General features: G+C 43.3%; 1 protein-coding gene across 1 annotated transcript; it reads right to left on the reverse strand.

Annotated features, from left to right (window-relative positions):
- Positions 1 to 19,760: 19,760 nt before the first annotated feature.
- On the reverse strand, positions 19,761 to 22,678 carry cebpa (CCAAT enhancer binding protein alpha). Its single transcript, XM_084926776.1, has one exon. The coding sequence runs from the start codon at positions 22,405 to 22,407 to the stop codon at positions 21,532 to 21,534; it is 876 nt and encodes a 291-aa protein (XP_084782902.1). The 5' UTR covers positions 22,408 to 22,678; the 3' UTR covers positions 19,761 to 21,531.

Raw genomic sequence — 22,678 nt, forward strand, 5'->3', positions numbered from 1 at the left:
GACCCGAAGCAGCCGCCGGTCCGAGTATCAGGTGAACTGAACTTCAGGTAAGAAGTTATGACCTGCAGTGTATCTGAGTCACATATAAACCAAGTTTAGGTGGAGTTTATTTTCGTTATGCTGACTTTTTCGTACTGCGTACTAGCTAGCATGACGGAGTTTCTATACAGCTGGGTGGGTGCTATGTTACTGATGTTGAACTTTATTTTGTTCATAGGTTAATTATTAGAGTTGCCAACTGTCCCGTAAAAAACAGAATCGTCTCGTATTCAGAGAAAATATTACGGGTTTCGTATTGAGGTGAAAAGGAACAGTTTGTCCCGGACTTCAGCTACAATGAAAAAGACACAAAGCTGGATTTATTCTGTGTTTACGCTGCACAGCTGCCTCTTCTCCTCTCATTCTCTCCCCCTCCCTCTCCTGTTTCTACTTCAATCATGAAACTGATCAGTGATCAGCTGATCGGCTTTTCTCTCTTGTTTGTTTATCGCCCACTTTGCGCCAGAAAGAGGAAACCAGCGGATGTCGCGCTAAACAACAGCAGCACGTTTAAGCTTGATCAGCTGTTGTTAGAATTTATTTAATATTACTTTCTACTATCAGCTGATGTTTGCTGGAGCCACAGCTGTAAAGCTGCTGGTCATGATGTGGGTTTGGATATGTGGTGAGAGGGAAACATGCAGATGAAACCAGGAGATGTCCTTACTGAATCATCAGAGCTGTGATGGAGAAACAGGTTTACCTTTTAGGTGACATGAATGAGTTGAAGGGAAGTTATGAACTGTTTCTGAGAGATAAATAACACCAGGATCCTTTTTTTTACTTAGCTGACAGCTGGTAACTGTGCAGGGGCGGGTCTAGCAAAGTGTTGCCAGGGGGGCAGGTAGGGCATTAACAGGGAGAGGTGGGCACAAGGAAATACTTTTCTTTCTTATTCTCATTTAAAATGTCTCACTTTTAAAAAAATAATTATCTGAGTCTTACAACAAACGATTGATAGATTAATGCATATATACCATCAGAACCGTGTACATCACTGTCACAACAGCGTTTGTTTTCATTCAAAGGCTTTATGATTTTTCCTATAATGGTGGGCCGGTCTCTAGTCAAATTCCCCGGGACGATTTTTTTTTTTTGTCCCAGTCCAGCCCTGTAAGCAGCTCATCTGCAGTCTGGTGTTACCTACATCTTCCTATTCAGAAGGCAGAATTTCCGAGTTCTGAGTACAATCGAAAGCACCACGACTGCAGTTTTTGTGTTGGATGTAAAAAGCAGGCTAGAATCATGCGGTGGTCAACGACGGTCCAGGTGTGGGATTTCTCTCGTGGAAGTGTGCACATTTTTTTTTTCCTTTCTATTGGTAGGTGGCACAGTGCACTTGTGGCAAGTAAGCAAGCTAGAAGACTGGCAGTCTGGCTGGGTATCCAGTTACGGAAGCAACACATTAACAAGAGAATTCTGAGTAAAACCAAAGTTACTTTCCCTAGTAACTAGTTACTCTGAAAGTAACGAGTAACTTGAAGTAACTGAGTTACTTTTGATAGAAGTAACTAGTAATGTAACTAAGTTACTAATTTAAAGTAACTTACCCAACACTGTTAAGTACACACCTACACAGCATGTTAACAAACCGTGAAAAAAGCCACACAAAAAATGAATGATTGCTGGTAAGGGTTTCTATACAGTAGTATGTACGAAGGGTATGTTGTGACTTACCTTAAAAATTACAGTGGTCCCTCATTATAACGCGGTTCACCTTTCACCTCGCTGTTTCACGGATTTTTTAGTGCAAGTTTGCATGCTTATTTTTACGTCACATTGTCCTGCGTCCTGATCGCTGCAGACGATCTCCTCCGTGACGTCTCTCCTGTACAGTACAGAATCGCTGCATCAATCGCTAGCAGTGTGACTCTGAAGTGCAGTACTGTATGTCCATGATGTCCACGAAACGTTTTGCACCGTCAAAAAATAAAATTGGCTACTTGATTTCACCTATCGCTGGTTATTTTTAGAACATAACACCCGCGATAAACGAGGGACCGCTGAGAAATATAACATTTGAATCCCTTTTATCTTTTGCTCTGAGGCGCAGGGAAAAAATATCGACAAGTCAATGAACATCATTTACAGATATATTGGGTAAATGCCCAAGACATCTATAGAAATGTAAATCGCCGCTTGATTCATTCATTTGCTTAACTTGTTTTGGACTGTAAACAAGGCGCGAATAGGACACCGGAAACAAAGCTCCCCACAGGAGTTTCCGCACCGGAAGTAGCATATGCTAACGTGCACATAGTCTATTTCCCTTCTTGGGGCATTTTGTAAACTCAAGTCTTTAAAGACACAAGTGAGCCATCTCGGTAACGCCTCCTGACAGTCATTCATAGCTGTGAGGTCCCCCACTCCTTACTGAATGAATGGGACAACCCAGGATCACAGCAAAGCTTGTAATCTGGTCTGAAACTTCGTTTCAGGTCAAACAAACACTGCAGCATCACTGAGAGTTACAAACTGTCTAAATTCTTTCATCTTTAATAAAATGATCAGCGTTGCTGCTCTACCAGGTGTAACAATTAAGTTTAACATCCAGGCATCCATGAAAACAGAATTTAATACATTTAACGGAGTTAGAAGTTAGCAGGAAGTTAGCTCGCTAGCCTCCACCTAAACATGATATAGCATGTTCTGACTGAGAGATTTCTGAAAAATTCAAACGTACAGCTCTGCTATCACTTCCAACATAAATGAAGACAGAAAACTAAACAGCAGTGACGTTTGTAGGGTTACTGAAGTTGGACTAGCTGGTGCTACATGATCGCTAGCGACACAACTATGTTAGCATAACATAAACACAGTGAAGCTGGAGGATGAACGCTAACTTTATTCCACTCTGTAAAAGTTAACGTGAGGGTTCCCAATGGTTAGGGACAAATGCAATCGCATGGCAGGATGCTGTAAACAGACCAAACTTCAGTCAGGAGAACAACTGAGCCTTAATAAAGGCAGAGTAGTTCGGGCCAGAAGCAGGGTTCATACGTCATCACTTAAAGACCGGATAGACATGCTGATCCACTGTGTCCATTTCACATGTGAAATCTGAATAAATGCAGAGACAGCCAAAACTTTCAATTCAATGGTTATCAGAAAATAAAGAGTTCATGTACTGAATCAGCTGTTCTTTTGTCCTGTGCTAGCTATACTACTGTATATGATGCAGCGTTGCACAACGTTACAGTGCCAACATGATGAATGGCTCTGACTCATCCCACCAGAACACTAAACAAATGCCATGCTAATACACGTTATAGTACACTCTCCTACATCTTTACTACAATGATGAGTAGATATGCTATCCATCACTCAAGTGAAACTGTGAACCTGTATGTGCACGCCTCATTGAAACAACACAAATGGCTCAAGTGTTTCCTGGTTCAGCTCTTCAGTTCTCTTTAAGGGACGGGGCAGCCAGCTTCCTGTTATGGATGCCAATCGATTTCTATTCCGCGTACTCGAGCGCTGAAGTAATGCTCGAGGCAATGTGAATGCAGTTGGGCAATCACAGTGCTACAGCAAAACTTAAAGTATACATTTAATTATTAGTCATTCACCACTCTGTAACACTGTGCAGCATTTCAGATAAACATGACCTTTTCATCTACAGATGAGTTGAATTGGCACTCTCCCCACTCTTAAACCAGACCTCCCTGTGTGCTCATGTGTGGTTTCTACATAAGCTGTCATTCAGATTTTGAATCAGGTGGAGCAAAAGGAAGGTGCAGCATCGCTCTGTATCTTCCTGTATCTCTGCGCTGATGGATGGGCCTCCGCTATACGTGCCCGTGTTTGTATCCATTCTGCCATAAATGTGGAATGTGGGGTTTTATTGGGAGACGCTGCAGATGTCGAACTTACACTGTTTACACGCATGAAGCTTCAGCGCTCAGTTTAATATCAATATCATGTCATTTGGGGTGGGATGGAGTGAGAGGGGGTCTTGCAGAGGATTGTGGAGCTGCAGTAAACAGGAAGCAAGTTAAAGTGTCTGAAAGTAGTCACACTCCTATTGTTATGATTTTTATTACTTAGAGACATATTTTCAGGTCCAGCATCACCAGAAATACCAAACTGTGTACTCTGATCGCTGAACATGTCATAAAACATCATATGTAAAGATTTGATATAACAAAACAGTTTGCAGAGGGGAAGGATGTGGAGGTGGTCCATCTTTATAGCCATCCTGTGCTTTCACATCTGGTATGCAAAAAGCGAAGGAGGATGTTTAATGTCAGTCTGAGCAGCGGATTTCGATGGTTCTTGTGTAGTTTGTGTGTAACAGAAAGTGCGATCTTTGTGTTGATCTAAAAAAACATTTAATGTTCGATTAAATGGTTCAGGTTCCCAGTTTTTGGGCTCCATATGAACCTCCCAGAGGTTTCTTCCTGTTAAAGGGAGTTTTTCCTTCCCACTGTCTCCAAGTGCTTGCTTAAAGGGGGTCATGTTATTTTTGGGGTTGGCCTTCATGTGCACGCTGTTGAAATTTAGTACTATATGAATAAATGAAATTGAACTAAATTAAAGTGAAACAGCTCGGGCCTTCCTTCTGTGATCTGTGGAGGTTTATGCATCTTCTGCATCTCTTTTGCTCCCACAAACCGACTGCCCGATAACATATCATTCACTTCATCTGTAAGTGGTCATCATCTTTTACTGTCTCATCAGTGTCTTGCAATAATTATGTATATTCTTCTTCCTCCAGCAGAAGCTTCTTGCTCTCCCGCAATGCCTCGCTTTGTTTTGAACGTTTTTGACGGGCACCAAGAGGCTGGCAGAGAGTCGTTTCAGAGAGTCAGCGAGTCAAACAACAAGTTTCACATCCAATTATCTAAGAAAGAAATCAAAGATGGCTGTAATTAGGCTTTATAAATCATGACGTTGAGGCAAACAAACAGCAGCTTTATCACCACTCTCCAGATCTGAGCTGTCAGGGCGAAGAGGACGAGACGATGATCAAAGTCGCAGCTGATTTCAGCGGTGAGACGCAACACGTCGGGTTTAAAAGCGCAGCTCAAACGTGTTGAGGCGGTTGCAGAGCGATGCTGCAGCAGAGCGACGCAAACGAGTTCTTGGCTACAAAACAAGCCTCCATCAAACGGAGCATAGAGAGTAGCTGACGGCGCTTTTACTATCAATCTCCTGCTGACTGTCTCGTAAATCGCTCCAGAAATGTGCCTCCAAAAGACACCAAAACAAATATTTCTCCTCCGAGCCTCCCTAATGTTCCTCCTACAGAGCCAATAAATGCCAACCAACTTAAAGACAGTCTGTACAAACAGAGCGATATATTTCCCTGCTGTGGCTCGCCACTCCTCTCTTTGTTCCTCTCTGGAGGCTGAAAGTGAGGCCTCCCAGCATAAATAGCAAATAACTGTGGTATCACAGAGGATTAAGTTCTGCAGAGAAAATATTTTATAAAAAGAGCTGGCTCTAAATCCTCGATTGAATGACAAGTTTTCTCTTGTTTTAAATTCACAAACGGCTTCTGTTGTGCAAAAATCTCCCAGAAAACCTGTTCGTCAGAGCGATCGTGAAAGGAAACAAAGGTCTTATCGAGCAACTTAATGTTCCTGATATCTATTAGTATGAGCATGCATAAACAGTGACCAAGTCACCGCGAGCCAAATCTGCAGAGAGCAGTGGGTGATCCACGATCGCGTTGGTGTGGCCAGAAAACAGTTTCCATCGGGCCGTGTGGATGCACAAATGAAAGATCGCAAGCACCACTTTCCAGCTGTGCACGATATCGTGCCAAACTCTGTTCCCACTCAGATACCACAGGATTCACATAAGGCTTCTGCGCTTTGACAATCTGACCCTGGAAGGTGCACAACCCTGAGAATGTCGGGAAGAATTATCCAACAACATCCAACAACGTGCTCCTGGCTGCACTCCTGACCTAATGCATTTGGGTTTGGGCAGTGGGGGCTGTTGCACGGAAACCTCAGGTCAGGTCTGTTTGACACGGATGTGGATTTTTGCACCCACTGAAATCACAGACACGTGAAAACCAGTGGTCACACTTTCATTTCCTAAAGTTCCTAAATCAGAAAATGGTCCAGAGGGGACCCGAACTTGAAGGGGAGATTTCAATTAAGTATATTTTATTTATACAGCAGAACTACATCAAGAAAACTTTATTATCCCCAAGGTGACATCTCCTCGTAGCCAGCAGAATAAATAACGAGAATTACACATACACCCAAAAACCACAAATCACACAACAGAATTAAAAACATAATAGCAGTAGGAACAAATGAGAATTCAAATCTATTTGTCCTGCAACGAGGCAAAGAATACCTCTGAATGCAACAGCTGAGGATGTGTCCTATCACCCCGAATCCTTTGTGCCTTCAGGGTCGGCCTCGTCTATACACAAGGGCAAGATCGCTTAGCTTTCGACCTGCAACTTTGCAACACGATTGTGCTCCAACCTCTTCTTCTTTGTCAAGCTAAGAGAGCCAAAGCAGAAAAAACATCAAACCCCCTAGTTTCAGATACAAATACATACGCTGGTGGGTCTTTGCACTGTATTCGCATCAAATGTCAGTTTTTTGTCAAGTATAGTGCCCAGATATTTCTATTTCTCTACCACTTCACCTCATATTAGATATTTAAAAGCTGATCATCATCAAGGAGTCAAAGATTTATTCTATGAAAGCTGCAAACTGAGCTCAAACACAAGAGAGAAGCTGGTTGGACATGATCCAGGCTTTGCACAACACAGCTGAGGTCATTCAAACGTAACCAACAAAACCCCACGAGGTCATGAGCCACTTTCTCTCCACAGCCATGATGGGAAACGCCTGGCTCCTCTCTCTGACCTGACAGCTAATTGATTTAGATGTTGGACGCGATGTTTTATGGAAGCTAGGAGGAAGCAAGTAGTTTCACTTGGTCAGTGAAGCAGGAACTGTTTGCAAGTCTTAGGCAGACCCCAAGATGGCCATTCGTCATTATGAATCTGCATTTTGACTTTTCATGTGAGGGAAAGCAGACTCGCATCCGTTGATCCAAAAGGTTTTCTCACATTTGAGGTGCATCTTCTGAGGTTGTTCCAGCAGTAGGTTCCAGTGCTCTCCACTCGTGCCAGGTTTTGTCCTGGATTTGATCTTCGTGTCATTTTGCGGTGTGAGAATCTCGCTTACAACAGCAGAGCAATCCAGGTGGAACAGTGCAATAACTTGGAGGCAATGCAGTCCACATTGCCTCAAAATGGGAAACAGATAGCTGGCAACAGGGTTGATGCAAACAAAGTCCTCAAAGATCTTCACACGTTCAGACAAAATGCTCTGAGCTTGCTCCTAATTACAGTTGGTGTGAGGCTGGAAGTCTCTGCCCTGATGGTGAAATACACTTACTGTCAAACTTTAGCTTGCTTTAAATCTAGACCTCCAGCTCTGAAAATAAGTTATGGAAGCCTCAGAAAACCTGTTTTTTCTTGGAAAAGTTACCTCTGCTAAACCCTCTGCATGCAACACAATGTACCTGTTCCAGGTAAGCTTCGAATCACGTTCTGTGAGATTCCAGTGGAAAGAAAACCGTGATCCCTGTTGCCATCTCTGTTTTCTGAGATCTGTCTGAGAGCAGCTTCAGGAGAAAAAGTGATCGAGCAGCTTCTAACATACTATACAACCTATATATGTTTTAATAAAGCTAAGATAGTATTGCATGACAGCATACGGCTACATCGCTGCCAGCATAGTGTAAATGTCCTCCTACAAGTCTGAATAAATATTATGCACTTTGACTCTCTTTAACTGCAGCAATAATCTGTGAGCAAAGAAGGCTGGTCCAGCCAATCACTGTATAGGAACCACACAGATGATGTAGCCTTCACCAAGGGCCTCGGATAAGTCTGCAGCATCTAAGCTACAATAACTTAACCGTGATGCTACTGTAATTAACCATAGACAGACTTTAACAGCTTTCTCCAATCTGTAGTTCAGTATGATGGACTACAGCTAAAGGAAGAAGGAGCCGATTCTGTGTGTGCATCAAGCATTTTCTTTGACCTGCAGATGGTTGGTCATCCACAGAGAAGACTATTTGATGATTGTGGAAACACCTGCTGAACACCACCAACTCTTATAAAACCAGCTGTGCTTTTTCAAAAACACACGTTAGGAAGAAACTGTGTCGCGTATTCCCAGACAGATAGTCGGTGCTCCACAGTGCCTAAAACTGAGTGAAAGTCCTTTTGGGGCTCCTTTAAGAGTCTGTGTGAGTGGATGCAGGTCTCTTCTCTTTCAGTGAACAAACAGTCAAAGCACTGCCTGTCCTTTCAGCTTCAGTAACAAGCTGCTCAGTCAATTCTGGAGTCAATGAAAAGGGCCAGTTAAATTTTAACACAGGCCAAATAGAAAAAAGTGGATAGCCAAATAGAGCAGATAGATAGATAGGGGCACTGACACACTCTCCACACAAAATGTCAATGAAACAAAAGCACTTTGAGACTGCAAACATAGAGAATCTGAAAATAACCACGTTTTCCTGCAGACTCCCAGCCAAAAGAAAATGAGGACATTTATTGAAGTAACAGAGCTTTTCTCATATGAACACTGAGTCACTGAGCTTGAACGCAGCTCCTCATATATTCCAAATGTGCTTTAAAAGTCACTTTTTCTTTACTAAACAAGTAATTCCAAATCAAACTGATGAATCCAAGTCAGCATCGCGATAGAAGAATCTGTGTGGTTTGAATGTATACTTCACTTTGTCCAATATATGACAAATTATTATCAAACGCCATTAAAAAGAGCCCATTCAGCTTACAGGTCTGTATGTTTACTCTATAAGAGCTTTCCATGATACCGTGTCAGAAAACATTACTTTTATTATACTTGCTTAATTTTAGCAACTTATCCTGTATCTGAAACATCGTTTAGCTTCTGACTCCTTAAGGCTGTCCTACTCTAAAAGCTCACTTTCTTCCGATTGGCTGAATTCTGGAACCTTGCTGAGGAGCAGCACCTGGTGCTTGTGGACATGTTGGAAGTGCAGAAAACAAGCAGTGAAGCTAACATTGAACCTGAACTAGAGTCCAGCCTATATGAGAGGAGAGTGCATGAAACAAAGACTTTTTTAAACTTGTTACCTGCATACAACGTAACAGTAGTTTTGTTTGTAGTTTGCAGGGAAGATTTTCTGCAAGCATTACTCAATAAGCAGTAGTTAAATTTTGAAGACTAAGTAAAGAAAAAGTAGGTAAAAGCTGCACCTTTAAAATTGTGTTGGTTTCAGCAGTAAAGCAAAACTTTTACTTTGGAGGCAAATGCTCTTCGTTTGGAGTTTGGCTCACATTTTTTCCAAATTCTCTACAGCTCAGAAAATGAAAGGCAAGTGTTTATAAGACAAATCACCATCTTTCATGCAAACTACGTGCAAACACAGTGATGTGCTGGCGATTAAAGCAAGGAGCTTTTCAGTGCAGGGCTTGATACCAGAAACCTCCAGCAGCCGCTCGCCAACCGGTTTGGGATTGCAGGTTGCCGATCAGCCTCCAGGTCGCCGTGGCTGAGGCCTAAACCAACTGCTCGTCGCTGATCAAATTTGTTGAGGTTAGTCCGCTGGTAGATGGTTTTAGACAGATGATATCCAAACACCTGCCAAGTATTTTTTGAAAGTGCCTTCCTTTTTCTAAAGTTTCCAATTATGACTTCCCAGATGTTCGATGTGGCCAAACATCTGGTGTGTCAGACTAAATTACCCCAGTTTGAGTTGACTCAATAGAAACATTTTCGTTTTTTAATCAAATTGTAATTCTTGTTGTTTTTTCCTCCTTTTTTTTTAAACTCACCTCTCTACAGGAGACACTTATTGTAGTTTCTCTGGCAAAAGAGTACACCTGCTGTAATGATACTGACAGTAATAATGATAAAATGAAATGAAATTTATAAACAATAAAGAGGGCTCACTGTAAAGTTATTATTAAGACCTGGGAGATTCTTCCAAACCTCAACATAACACTCAGCACCAGCCAGCGATTTGTCAGCTGTAAACCTGAAATGAAAATCAGCTCACTGGCCCGTATGAGAGGATTATTAACAGTGAAGTCAGGCCAGCCGAGGCTGGACTCAGAAAGGAGAACGAGAGCTGGCCAGAGCCGGATTTCTGGACATGAAATGGAAATAAAGCAGAAAAGACAAAAAGAAAGGGAAGGAGAAGTTCCAGCCGCTAACAGGCTAATGTCTTCCATCCGCAGGAAAACTCCGCAGCCAACATCAGACACAGAGCCTCGCTCTCATCCAAAAACCAAATAAAAGGCCGGTGTGTCTTTACACACTCTGAGATGCCTCGAGCCAAAACCGCGGCTTGTCGAAGCTACCAATGATACAAAGTTAAACACACAGCTAGACCCCAAACGCAGACTGATGAGAACAGAGAGGTCACAAATAGTGAAGAAAATACACCACCTGACAAAGTTGTCCTTCTTCCCTTCTTTCAGTGACACCTGAAAACAGGAAATAGAAGAGAAGGCAGACAGAAGAGGAACTGTTAAAGAACGAAGAGGGCCAAAAGAAAATATTTTGTGTACCTGTTTTTGTTTAAACTGTTCCGACATGTTCATACATTCTTGCTTTTCTTCTCCTGGCTGCTCCCTTTAGAAATCACCACAGTGAATCCTCTGCAGCATTCTTCTCCTAACCCAGCATCCTCCTCTGTCACACCAACCTTCTGCATGTCCTCCTTCATCACATCCCTGAATCTTCTCTGTGGTCTTCCTCTTTTCTCCTTTCCTGGCAGTTCTATCTTCAACCTCCTTTGTACCCACTGTCCCAAACGTTGAGGGTCTGCTGACCCTCAGCTGTCCCTCTGATCGACTCATTTCTAATCTCCTCCCAGTGAAGATGTCCTCATGCATGCTCAATCAGGTAAGAAAATCTGATCCTGTTCCTTTGGATGTAGCGTTTTCAGTTTTCACTTAGGCAGCAGTTGTCCATCTTCTGTCTTGGATCGCTTTATTGAGGAGATAACCACATTTACTCAGGGCCTTCTTGATATGATTTTCTTCTGCTTCCCTGGCCGCTGCATCTGTGGGGATGATGTTCGCTCAGGAGTATCAGAACAGCTGAGACAGCGGCACTTACACGACACTCCTTAACAACAGGAGCCCTGATTGTGTCTGCCGTCCTAAAACTACAATGCCCAGAAGATGAACTACAAAATGTGTATTTTTACTTCACTCCAGTGTTTTCTTACACTGCAGTTTTATGCAGGTCACATAAACGAGAACATGCAGTGAAAAATATCACTTCATCACAAAGGCTGGAATTCCCAAGAGGAAATAGGGTCTTTGCACTGAATGTTTTAAAGCCAAGCCCTCCTTAATCCTGCTCCTCGGTGATACTTTTAATGAAGCAGAGCAGAAACTTTTGTTTTAAGTCTCTCTGATATTAAACAAGAGCCATTAATAAGACTGAGTACCACATTAACACATGGAGGAGCCCGGATCTGATGGTGTTTTACACATCGCACAGGTTGTTACAGCTGATTTCAGGTTCGTATGATGGAATAGTTTGTAATAACGCAGCTCTTCTCTGGATAAATCCTGCCTGGACCACGCACAGCCCCAGAAATCGACATGAGCGTTCACCCTTTTATCAAAAACATATTGATTGTCCTTCAGACTCCTCTCATTTATCTGAACACCCATGCTGTTTCAGGGAAAAACACACACTTTAGACCTGACAGTGCTAAAGGCTGCAGTACAGCAACAGACATTACAAATGCAAGCTGAATTATGTGGAACCTTTAACACTTTAAGCAGTTAATAAAGATCATAGCACTGATTTAGAGAAATTATATATAATCTACATTATTCATGCAAAGCAGCAGATTGACCAGAAGCAGATTTTATTACAGCTCACCTGTGGGTTTAGCAGGCTGATGAACATATGGATTCAAACGGCTTCTATCTGATGTGATCTTTGGAAGGATCACATAGGCTAAAGAATCAAAGAGCCTCCAACACATTGTGCAAAGTGCAAAGTGTTTTACACTGGTAGAACAAAAAGATGTTTGCTGGACAGGTTAGTAGAACACATAAATGCCATATGCACAGATAACAGGGCTAGATGGTACCTGGACTTCCATAATAGTAAACCATCTACATTACAAGCCTGTAGAACGGACCACATTTCTCTTCCCATTCAAAGAGGAGACAGACATAGTCATAACCAGAGGGAAACACTTCGGATTTATAAACCACTAGATGGCCTAGCTTAAATGAGAATTTGACTGGTTCATAAACCTTATTTGCCTTTGGAGATGCATTCATGTTGTCTGTGGTTGGTGCCGTTCTGTTATCTTGTTTAATTTGAAGTGGATTTGGTGAATGTTTTGGCCTTGGTATTGATATCCTTTTAGGCTCCTGGATCTGTGCAGATTTTGAAGAGTCCTCGTATTGGCGGAGAGTCGCTGGTGGAATTTTCCACTCTAACCGTAGGTGGGAGCTCACCATTGGTGGAGCACCACTATTAAAGATCCAGCACTTTCATGAACTCTGGTACTGTGATGAAGGCCTGTCTGTTGAAATGCGTTGGGGGGGGTAGGTTAAATATGATGATGCCACAGGAATGAAGGCATGATAAAAGAAAAAGAGACTTTGAGTTTCTTCACGAGTTAGCTTCTGTGTATCAGTGGGTAAAGATGTGAAATAGAAAACACACATAATTATTATCTGCTCAATTTTGTCAGTTCTGTTGATCCTTTTCATGAATGATCACTGAATTGTGGGATGACATTATCTGATCTGCTCTCCTGTGTATCGCCTGCTAAAAAGAGGTAATAAAGGAAGCTCTTTAAGCTTGCCTTAGTGTTTGGAGAGTTTGAGCCGTTGCTATTATGGTTGCCACACAGATACTTCCGGGTCACATCACTCAGTTAGCAAGCGTCCCAGCTGAAACTCACTATTCGACCGTACCCCTGGCCTCTTTGCATTTGGTCCTTGTCCTTCTGTTAGCTTTCCCTGCTTATATTTTATTTTTTGTTTATTTTACGTTATATTCTTCCCTGTTTCCTCTTGTCTCTCATCACGTAGTCTTGGTGATCCATGTTTATGGCAATTTTTGCCATGCCTGATTTTCCTGTGTTCCAGTGTCCTTTTATTTTTGTTTCACCTTTCCATTCACGGTACTTGCCTTTTGTCGGGTCATCAGTCCTTGCTGATTGTTAATCAAACATTATAATTTTTTTTTAAGTTTACTGCTGCTCATGTCCTGCATATGATTCTCTCCTCATGAGTACCATCACATCACATGGTCCCTGGCTCAGCTGCAGGGGAGGGGTGAAAAACTTAGGGGTGTGGAGCAGAGGCTCCCCACAGAGAGCTTTCTTCACCTGCACAAACGCCGCCTGACACGGCCCCACCCACTGGACCAGATCTGGAGGACCCTTTCGGGTGAGATCAGTCAAGGGGCTGGTCAGGTCCACAAACCCAGGCACGAACCGGCGGTAGTAGCCCCCCAGTCCCAAGAACCATCTCACTTCCTCTTTGGTCTTGGTGGGTGGGCAGGATGCGATCGCTGCTGTTTTGTGCATCTGTGGGCGCACCTGCCCGCCCCCAGGTGGTACCCCAGATATTGTACCTCCCCCCGTACAACCGCACATTTCTTCGGGGTGGCCGCGTTCCTGGACTCCCTGAGGTAGGCGGGGCTCACAGCCAAGCGCCCCTTGACTGATCTCTCCCCACAGGGCCACAGCTGGTTCAAAGATTGTTGGAAAGTGTTCAAACAAGCACCATGTCCATTTACTTCTGGTTACTTCTGATGACTCAGGAGGTAGAGATTGTCATCATCTACCAATCAGATGGTCGGAGGACTGACTCTCCAGCATGACAAAGCATCCCAAGATGCTCAACCCAGAGGTGTCCCTGGTGCATCCATTGGAGCGTGCAGGAAAATGTTGGACAAGGCGATTAGGTACAGCAAAAATGTGTTTGTATGAAAGTGTGTGTGATTGGGCTAATGAGGCTTATAGTAAAACTCAATTTAAGTGCTCAGAGTAAAACTACCAGTCCATTTACTGTTTTTACCATTTACAGCTTCCAGAAACCTGCTGAGAGGCATCACCCACCACATGTAGTGTTATAAAAACACTGGTTAAAAACTTTAATCAGCTCGCTGTGAAACAAGAACGCCAGAAACCTGCGTTTGGCTAATTAGTTTCATATGTATGTAGTATGTATTGACCTCAGTAAGACCGTGTGACCGAAAATGTGAAAACACAAAATAGGAATCATAAAAAAATAAAATCAATATTTGGTGTTTACACCTACATCTGTCATGAGAGTTTAACCTTCTTCAGGACACGCTCCCCTCCCTCTGCAGCCTGGATCCACCCTGTCAGCATTCCTGTAGTTTATGTTATAATGTCAGGACGATGCAGTCACACGGTGCATGTTTTCAGGCACATATTTCATGTTGAATCAGTCATATTTCAGTCAGTCAGCGAGGCTGTCAGGAACATGTGGAAGTCATCGAATTCTCTGCCAGCTGCATGTTTCAATCAACCTGCTTGGCTTCTTCTCGATGTTCTCTATTTCTCTCGTTTTCTACTATCTCAGGTTATTTTGCAGTTTTCAATATTCCCAGGCTGAATACAAACACGAGTCACTCCTGCAGTTGAGTCCATTTCGCCTGTTTCTAATACAACTAGTTTCTAGGATTAAACTGTCATTTATAATGTTTATTCATGCCATTGGTTCTTCTGTCCTTTCCACAGCGCTGGCAGCCACAAAAGCTCACGCATAAATACATAATGGACTCTGGCCCTGATTTTTGAATAGTTTCAATTGTATACAGCTGGTTTTACGGTTTTCTTCAATAAAAGTGCGTGTCATCTAAAAGCGGCTCATACCAGCGTTTACATCTGCAAAATTTCACTGCACAGTCGATTTATTTTAATTAGAGATGTTCCAAGCAGATCCTGAGTGGCAGATTCAGAGGGGTAGAGGAAGCTGAGGGACCCACGTGAACTTTATTATGGTCCCAACTTCTCACAGGATGCTAATCTTTGCTGCTGCGCTCTCAGTTTACCCACCCAGAACTGCTTTTCAGTATTTTGATATAGAATGGCTCCAAAATTATCTCATCATCATCATCATCATTGGCCCAGCATTCATCTCCAACTGTAGAGCTGCTGTCCTCAAATAATGCCGTGACCTAAACACACTGTTGTGTCACTGAGTTTGGGTGTAGACACTCAAACATTATTCCCATTATTCTAGCACAAGCTAATTTTGGGTTGATCTGTCCGAAGAGTGCTGTTCCAGAGCAGCTTTGGATTTTTATGAGTTTTGCTTTTTTGGCAAAGTCTAATCTGGTCTCTCGCACTTGAGATGCATTACTGGTTTGTTCCTCGTGGTGAACCTTGTGTATTTGTTGTCCTGAAGTCTTCTATTTTTTGGACAGATGCTAAGAAAGGTGGAGGGACTGCAATGTTTGTTGATGGGGATGAAACTGATCACCAGACTCAACTCTAGACAACAGCAGGAGGGGGCCAGCCTGGACTGGGCCAGTCGGCTGTTTCTCAGCAGGTTTAGTACTAAGCCCCCTCAGGCAGCACCAATCCTAACACCTCCACAGCAATCAAACCATCCCCTACTCCCTGCCTGCCCCATGCTGGGCTCAGGTGCTCAAAACCCCCACATCCTTCTTGGATTCCCCTGCATGGACATGCGATTGGGACACATGATGAGGAAATAGGTGGAGTGACTACATCAAGGCAATGTTGCTGTGCTGCCAGCCTGTCTGCCATCCTGCAGCAGCTCTTCAGCCTGAGTCAGGAAAAGGTCCAAAGAAAGCCTTCCCTTAATGAAAGCCTTAATGACTTTAGACCAAGCACTTTGATGTCCATGTGGATTTTTGTAATTTTTTAATTATGTCTTCATGTATGTTCCCTGTCTGCTCTTCTATGAATGCGTGCTCCCTCGCTAAACATTTTCTGCTTTTCTGGCATCAATTTTTTAATATTTTCATATCACTGGACCAGCAGAATGGCGTTCTTACCATACACGAGATGCAAAATGTGCATCTCATGTGCATCAGCTGTTCATTTTTCTGAGGCGAACTTAAGTCAGAGTCTCACTGAAAATAATAAATTAATTAATCAGGGTGTATTGCAGTCCTGGGATGCATGTAAAGGTCAAAGCTCTGACTCATACTGTGTTGCTTTGTGTTTCCACGCTGTGACGCTACATGGTAAATGTTCCTCTTTGCTCTGCTATCTGGACTATGATCGACATCTCTGCGTGAAAGAACCAGCGGTGCACTTATATCTGCGTCCTGTAAAACTCTTCGGCTCTGGCTACGTTGATGTAGATCAGCTCTCAGCTCTGATATTTGGCCCTCAGTTTCCTAAAAGGAGCTTTTTATCTCAAACACATGTTTTCTTTTCTCCTTCTTTTCAGCAGTAAATGACCATAAATCTGATGTTTCTTTCCCTTTCTTTCCCTTTCTTTTCTTTTCTTTTCTTTTCTCTTGATGGATGTTTTTTTTTTCATCTTGTAGGATGACTGGAATTTTGGATTCGAGTTCTGGCTCTTTCATTTGCCTTATTGATTTTGCAGAAAATTAAAGATCATAATATTTGCACCAGATGATATTAGCACATTCATCCCCGCTTTATTTATACAGCACTATTCATACAAACATGCTTTACGTGGTGAGACCAAAGAAATACCAGAAAAGAAACTGTGATCTCTCTTTTTCTTTCTCTGGCTCTGGATCAGCTGTTGGGACAGCCCTGCAGGTCGATTGGTCTTTTTCACCTCAGCTAACTGCAGATTGTTCACTATAATTCGTTCCCAGCCATTAACACTCATCAACTTCAAACGCTCAGATCTCAGTTTTCTACCTAGGCTTATCAAGACTTCACACATGCAGCTTTAATTGAGAAAAATCACCCACGATGTAGAAGTAGGTCTGCACACACACACACATCAGATTGTTGCTGTCTGGAGACATTTTTCTCCTGAAATGAAACTGCGTGCTCTAATGCATTTGATTGGGTTTTGAGCCCTTGAGATAATTCAGACTTTTATTGCCTGATTCGGAGTTGCGCAGAACGTCAAACAAACACTTTGCCAGTCACAAATTTACAGATTTGTTCTTTAATCTACGGTGGCTCTGACGTGCTGCTGCAGGTTCAAGCAGACACTCGTCTGAGAGCCTCACTCAAACCGATGTCTGAGACCAAGATCTTGATCTAAAGGTGCCTTTCAGGATAAAAACAGGAAACTTTGTGGATCATTAACCTCTAACAGCCCCTCTCACCCACAAATATGAGAATAAAGTATCAAAATTGAGATATGTTGTGTAAAAGCAAGCGTTGTTTAAAAGCGAGCAGGTAACCAAATACATTAATACTATAGTATTGTACACATTTAATATGCTTCTGTTTCAGTTTTCCCTGTTTTGCATTTGGGCTGCACCAAATCTCAGAGGCAAATATTGTACTTTATGTTTCACTGCACTTGTGAAGTTCGGGTTATTTTACAAATTAAAATCTTTTCATGCACTTCCCACCCACAATTATGATTTTGATTAAGATTGTGTGAACCTTTCTGTGTTGAGAACTTTTTTTCAGCTACATTAACTTTGAAAAAAAAATGAACCTGGAACCTTGGATCGGTTTTAAAAAGCCTGAAGCTGAGAACCGCCTCTTTCCCAGCTTTTCTTGTTTTTTTTAAGATGTGTAGTTCTGACAGGCTACAAATTACACAAACAGTCAGGCGCAAAATTACCACTGTGATTTTTTCCTCTCTTTCTTCCTTTTCCTTAAACCTCTGTATTATACAATCTGCATGCAGATGTTTAATGCCGGGGTTAATCTATCACACAGGTCACCACAGCTGCAGCGGCACAGCCAACCAATAGCAGCAGCAGTAGTACAGGGTTCAGCACTCGCTGCCAAAACCTAGACGTGGTGCACAGAAGGTAGGCCAACAAAATAAAGGGGCTAAAATCACAAATTTATTTATATCGTCTGCAGGTGGTGACGAGGAAACATCGTGGTCTCTGCTGGGAAGACGACAAAGAAGAAGACCTCCACGTTCAACCACTTCCTTTAACCGATCGAAACATTAGGGAAACTTTTCTGTAGTTTGTGTTCGTTTTCTGCCAAACTGCCACTAGTTTGAGTCATTTAAAAAAAATTATTCGGCATGTGTGCACTGTAACTGTCTGTTGTTGAAGAGAGACATCAAATCTTCTTGCATGTGTCACATGCAATCTGACATTCAAGGACAGTCGCGCCTGCTCGGCCATCCAGCAGGACAAATAATTCATTTCTGACTCAAACAGATGAACATGAGCGCACATCTAATTGGAGCTGTGCTGCTGAATGCTATTTGCTTCCTTCAGATAATCGGAGAGGATTTATTCATATTCCTTATCGTGCATCATGAATTTTGTTATGCTGCACCGTGTACTGCTTACGTACATAAATTACACTGACTGTGTGGCAGGCAAGGCAGGACCAAACGCAGGACGCCAAGACAAGTGAAATAACTTAAGGAGGCATCTTTATTGCTGTACTTAGAAACTCAAACTAAATGCAAAAACTCTGGAAACTACAGAGCACAGGGAAACGGGACCGACCCGGCAACGAGCAGAGGGACACTGAGGACCAAAATACCCACAGGATATCAAGAGGATGGGCAACAGGTGGGAACACAGCTAGAACTAACTGTAACTAACACACTGTATACAGGACAAGAGACTGTCAAAATAAAACAGGAAGTAAGATAAACACGGAGACCAAGACAATAAGGCTCAGCAGAGGGACCGAGGTGAAGCAGACACGGGGACATGACTGACTGGGAGACGGAAAGGGAACACCAAACATGGAGACAAGAGATAAACAAGATGAAAACTAGGCTGACTGAACACAGGAGAAGACCAAACACCGAGAGAGAAAAAACTCAAAAACCACAAGGATCTGAGGACTAACTGAAACACACTTAATACATGACGTAAAAATAACCACGAATCTGAGAATCACATCAAACATTCAAAAAATCATAGAGTCCAGACACTCAGCCAGCCTGGCTCCCAGACTCAGTACCACAACAGGGACCTTTTTTTCATGTCTAATCCGGTGCATTAAACTAGGAATAAATTCCTGAGCGTGTTGTTGTTCGTCAGTGATATTAAAGTACAACTTTCAACACGTTCACCACTAAAATGCAAAATACACATTAATGCTGCTGTAATGCCAGAGAATGTTTTTCTGCACAATGAGGTCTTTGATGCAGTAATTTAACAGTCCAGGCTGTGACCGTCTCTCCTGAATGCAACTAAAATATGTGCAGAGAATATGTGATGTGCATTTTACCGCTGCAGCGGCTCGAGGTGGAGATTTATCTGACCGTCTATCTTTCTGTACATCATATAAATTACTAATCGTGTGTTTGCATGCGAGACCTACATGCAGAGGAAAAAAACAGGAACCAAAGCTGTCAGAAAAATTCTGATTTTCCGATGATTTTCTTCACTTTTATGACAGTCAGACGTCACTGTAGAAGTTGCAGCGCTGCAGACTGTACCTTTACCATTATTCATGCTGAAGAATGAAACCTGATATGAAGCATTTCTGGCTGAGCGCCCCCTATGGACTGCAAGAAATCGAAGAGATACAATGAACTTGATGCAGCAACAAGAGAAGTAAATGGAGAAATAAATCCAAACGCACAAACAGAATCTGATAAAACGAGCTTCTTTTATTATAATATTTCAGATTTTTTGGTATTTTATATATATATTTATTCATATATATTTATATATATGCTTATTTTACAATTGAGACGTAAAATTTGAAACAAATGTTGGTTTAACATCAGAGTTTGTAAAAAAAAAAAAAGTGCTTCCTTCTTCCTCACTGACACAAATGTCTTAAAATCTTTCTCAAAAGACCAGCTAAAGGTCAAAGGTCAACTCAGAGGATCAGAAGGCACTGCTGCATGAGCTATGATTCAACAGCGGGGAAGAGGAAGAAGATAACTACCATGTTGCATAGAAACCCTGTTCACATTTATTTATTTTTTATCTTTCTCAGAATGAACAAACACATAAAAACAGGTATGTGCACAGAGCCAGGCGTGTTTTTTTTCTGCTCAGATCAGTACCCATCGTGTGTCAGACAACAAAGCTGTGCTTCGACAAATAGTGCATACAGAGAGCTGCTTCAGTGTCTTCAGAGGAACCACGTTTCTGCAGAATCCCATTGAACCAGCTGCCATCAGGCTTCTCCTGCAGATACGTGGTTTCCCCCTAGACAGCAGGTACCACAGTTTCAATTCCAGTCTTTTTTCTTCTTTCTTTTTTTTCCTAGTTTGTATTTTACTTTGGCTTAAATCAACAGGGAGGGGGGGGCAAACTTGTATCTCCACACCTTCTGGAGTATTAGGAAGCTAAGAAAAAATGTATTTGGGCATTTTTTAGGTATTCATTTAGTCTTAATTAATACACTTCTTAAGAGTGGAGGTACAAGCTTTCAGTATTGTGGTTGACAGTGTGTCAGTGAACAAAATCTTAAATACTTTACTTTTTAAAAAGAAAAAATTTCAGATTTCTTTTATCTGGGGGGGGGTTTGCATCACGTGATCAGATTATTAGAACACACAAACCTGCCAACAGCCCCGCACGCCTCCTCAAAGAACAAACAGGAGAAAATGAGCACAAATCCATGCAGTTATATCATGGAAATAAACATACATACAGGTTGAGTTTCATAGCTCTAAGACAAGTTCATCAGTTGATAGAGACGGTAACTTTGTATAAAACAAACCAAAATAATTCAGGAACTACGTGCACAACAGGCTGGTCCGGGCTCGTCACCGCCGTGCCCTACCTTAGCTGCACTGATATGTGGGGTCGAGTCTCTCAGTCTGTACGGGGGTAAGGCACAAAAACAGCCAGTCCTCTGTTGTGTGGATCTGCAGGGGGGGACGAGCTTATTTTGCACAAAAAGTTTTAAAAGGCACATGAACACTGCAAAAAAAAAATAAACCAACAACAAAACAAAAACAAAATATACCGACTGAACGAGTCACTCTTTCTCCTGAAGGTGAGCGCAAGTCTTTCTCCGAAGAGCTCAGTCAGTGAGATGATGGTGAGATTAATTCACCTGTTTCCAGTAAAAGTTTATCAGTCCTGTTTTTTGAAGCATCTTCCGGAAAATTCCTGAAACAAGAAAAACCAAAGTGGCTTCAAGATTGTTTTCTGCGTACAGCCTGTCTGCACTTTGGTTTTCGTTTTCACACAGAAACTTTGGAACTATTTTTTCTAGTCTGAGGAGAAAGTGTGATCGCGAGGACTCCGTTCAGTCGGGTGTTTTAGCAGTGAACAGCTCAGCTGCCTCAGTCTCCTCACCGCTTTCAGTCCGTCCGGACGAACGGAACCAGCTGTGTGTATAAATCCAGCAGTGTACCAGTCCATGTCCAGTCTGCTCCCGGTCCGGCTCGGGAGGCTCTCAGCTTCCCATGGGTTTGAAGGAACCGTCCGGCAGCTGTCTGAAGATGCCCCGTAACGTGTCCAGCTCGCGGGTCAGGTGCTCCACCCTGCGCCTCAGTCTCTCGTTGTCGGCGGTCAGCTCCACCACCTTGTGCTGCGTCTCCATGTTGCGCATCTTGGCCTTGTCCCTGCTCTTGCGCACGGCCACGTTGTTGCGCTCGCGCCTCAGCCGGTATTCCGGGCTGTTCTTGTCAACGTGCTTCTTGGTTTTGCCGCCTCCCCTCTGCTGCTCTAGGAGCTTCATGCCGCCCTGCTGCGAGTGAGGGTGCGAGTGTTGGTGCTGGTGCGGGCTGGGCACCGGGGTCGGCGGAGGTGTAGGGTGCCCTGGCTGGAGGTGCATGGTGGTCTGTGCGCAGTGCGCAATCTGGTACTGGAGGTGCGGCATCTGCTGCTGCTGGGAGTACTGCTGGGGGTGCGGGTGCGGGTGGTGGTAGGTGGGGGGCATGCCCGGGTTCATGTCCTCGTCGTCCCGGGGCTCCTGCTTGATAGCCACCGGTCGGAGGCGTGGAGGGTTGTGCTCGTAAAGCGGCTCCATCTTAGACTCCATGTAGTTGGACATGTAGAGCTGCTGGGGCCCCGGGCCGCAAGTCACCGGGTCGTACTCCCCGTTCATCATTTTGAGCTTGTCCTGTCGGGAGCTGTGGTGGAACAGGTCAGCCAGGAAGTCGTCGTTGAACGCTGATGGGTCGATGTAGGCGCTCAGGTCGATGGAGGTCTCGTTGTCTCCGATCTCACCGCCAAGATCTGCCGGGTCTCTGTAGCCGGAGGAGGGCTGCTGGTTCAGGTTGTTCATCAGGGGCCGAGGTGCGACCTCGTATAGGTTAGAGAGCTCCATTGAGAATCTAAACCCGGGCAAGCATGGCGATGAGCTCCGGGAATCCAGGTTGCACAAAGTCGGGTAATACGGTGAGAGGGGGTTACACAGCTGCAAGCATGCGCTGACCCAAAGCTCGGAGAGACTGTGACCGTTGCAGTGGCTCCGTTTGTACGCGGAAAGAAGCAGAATGAAGCAGCTTCAGGATTTACTCTGCTGGGCTGATTCCCCCTGCTCAGTAAACTCTGAGCTGTCAAACTGCTGTTATATACAGAGAGGCAGTGGGCGGGCA

This window comes from Perissodus microlepis, chromosome 1 (assembly GCF_051167445.1).
Source record: "Perissodus microlepis isolate ML-2025 ecotype Zambia chromosome 1, ASM5116744v1, whole genome shotgun sequence".
Lineage (NCBI taxonomy): Eukaryota > Metazoa > Chordata > Actinopteri > Cichliformes > Cichlidae > Perissodus > Perissodus microlepis.

Excerpts from the sequence above, each read along its gene's own strand:
- cebpa (XM_084926776.1), bottom strand. The coding sequence starts at position 22,407 with ATGGAGCTCTCTAACCTATACGAGGTCGCACCTCGGCCCCTGATGAAC.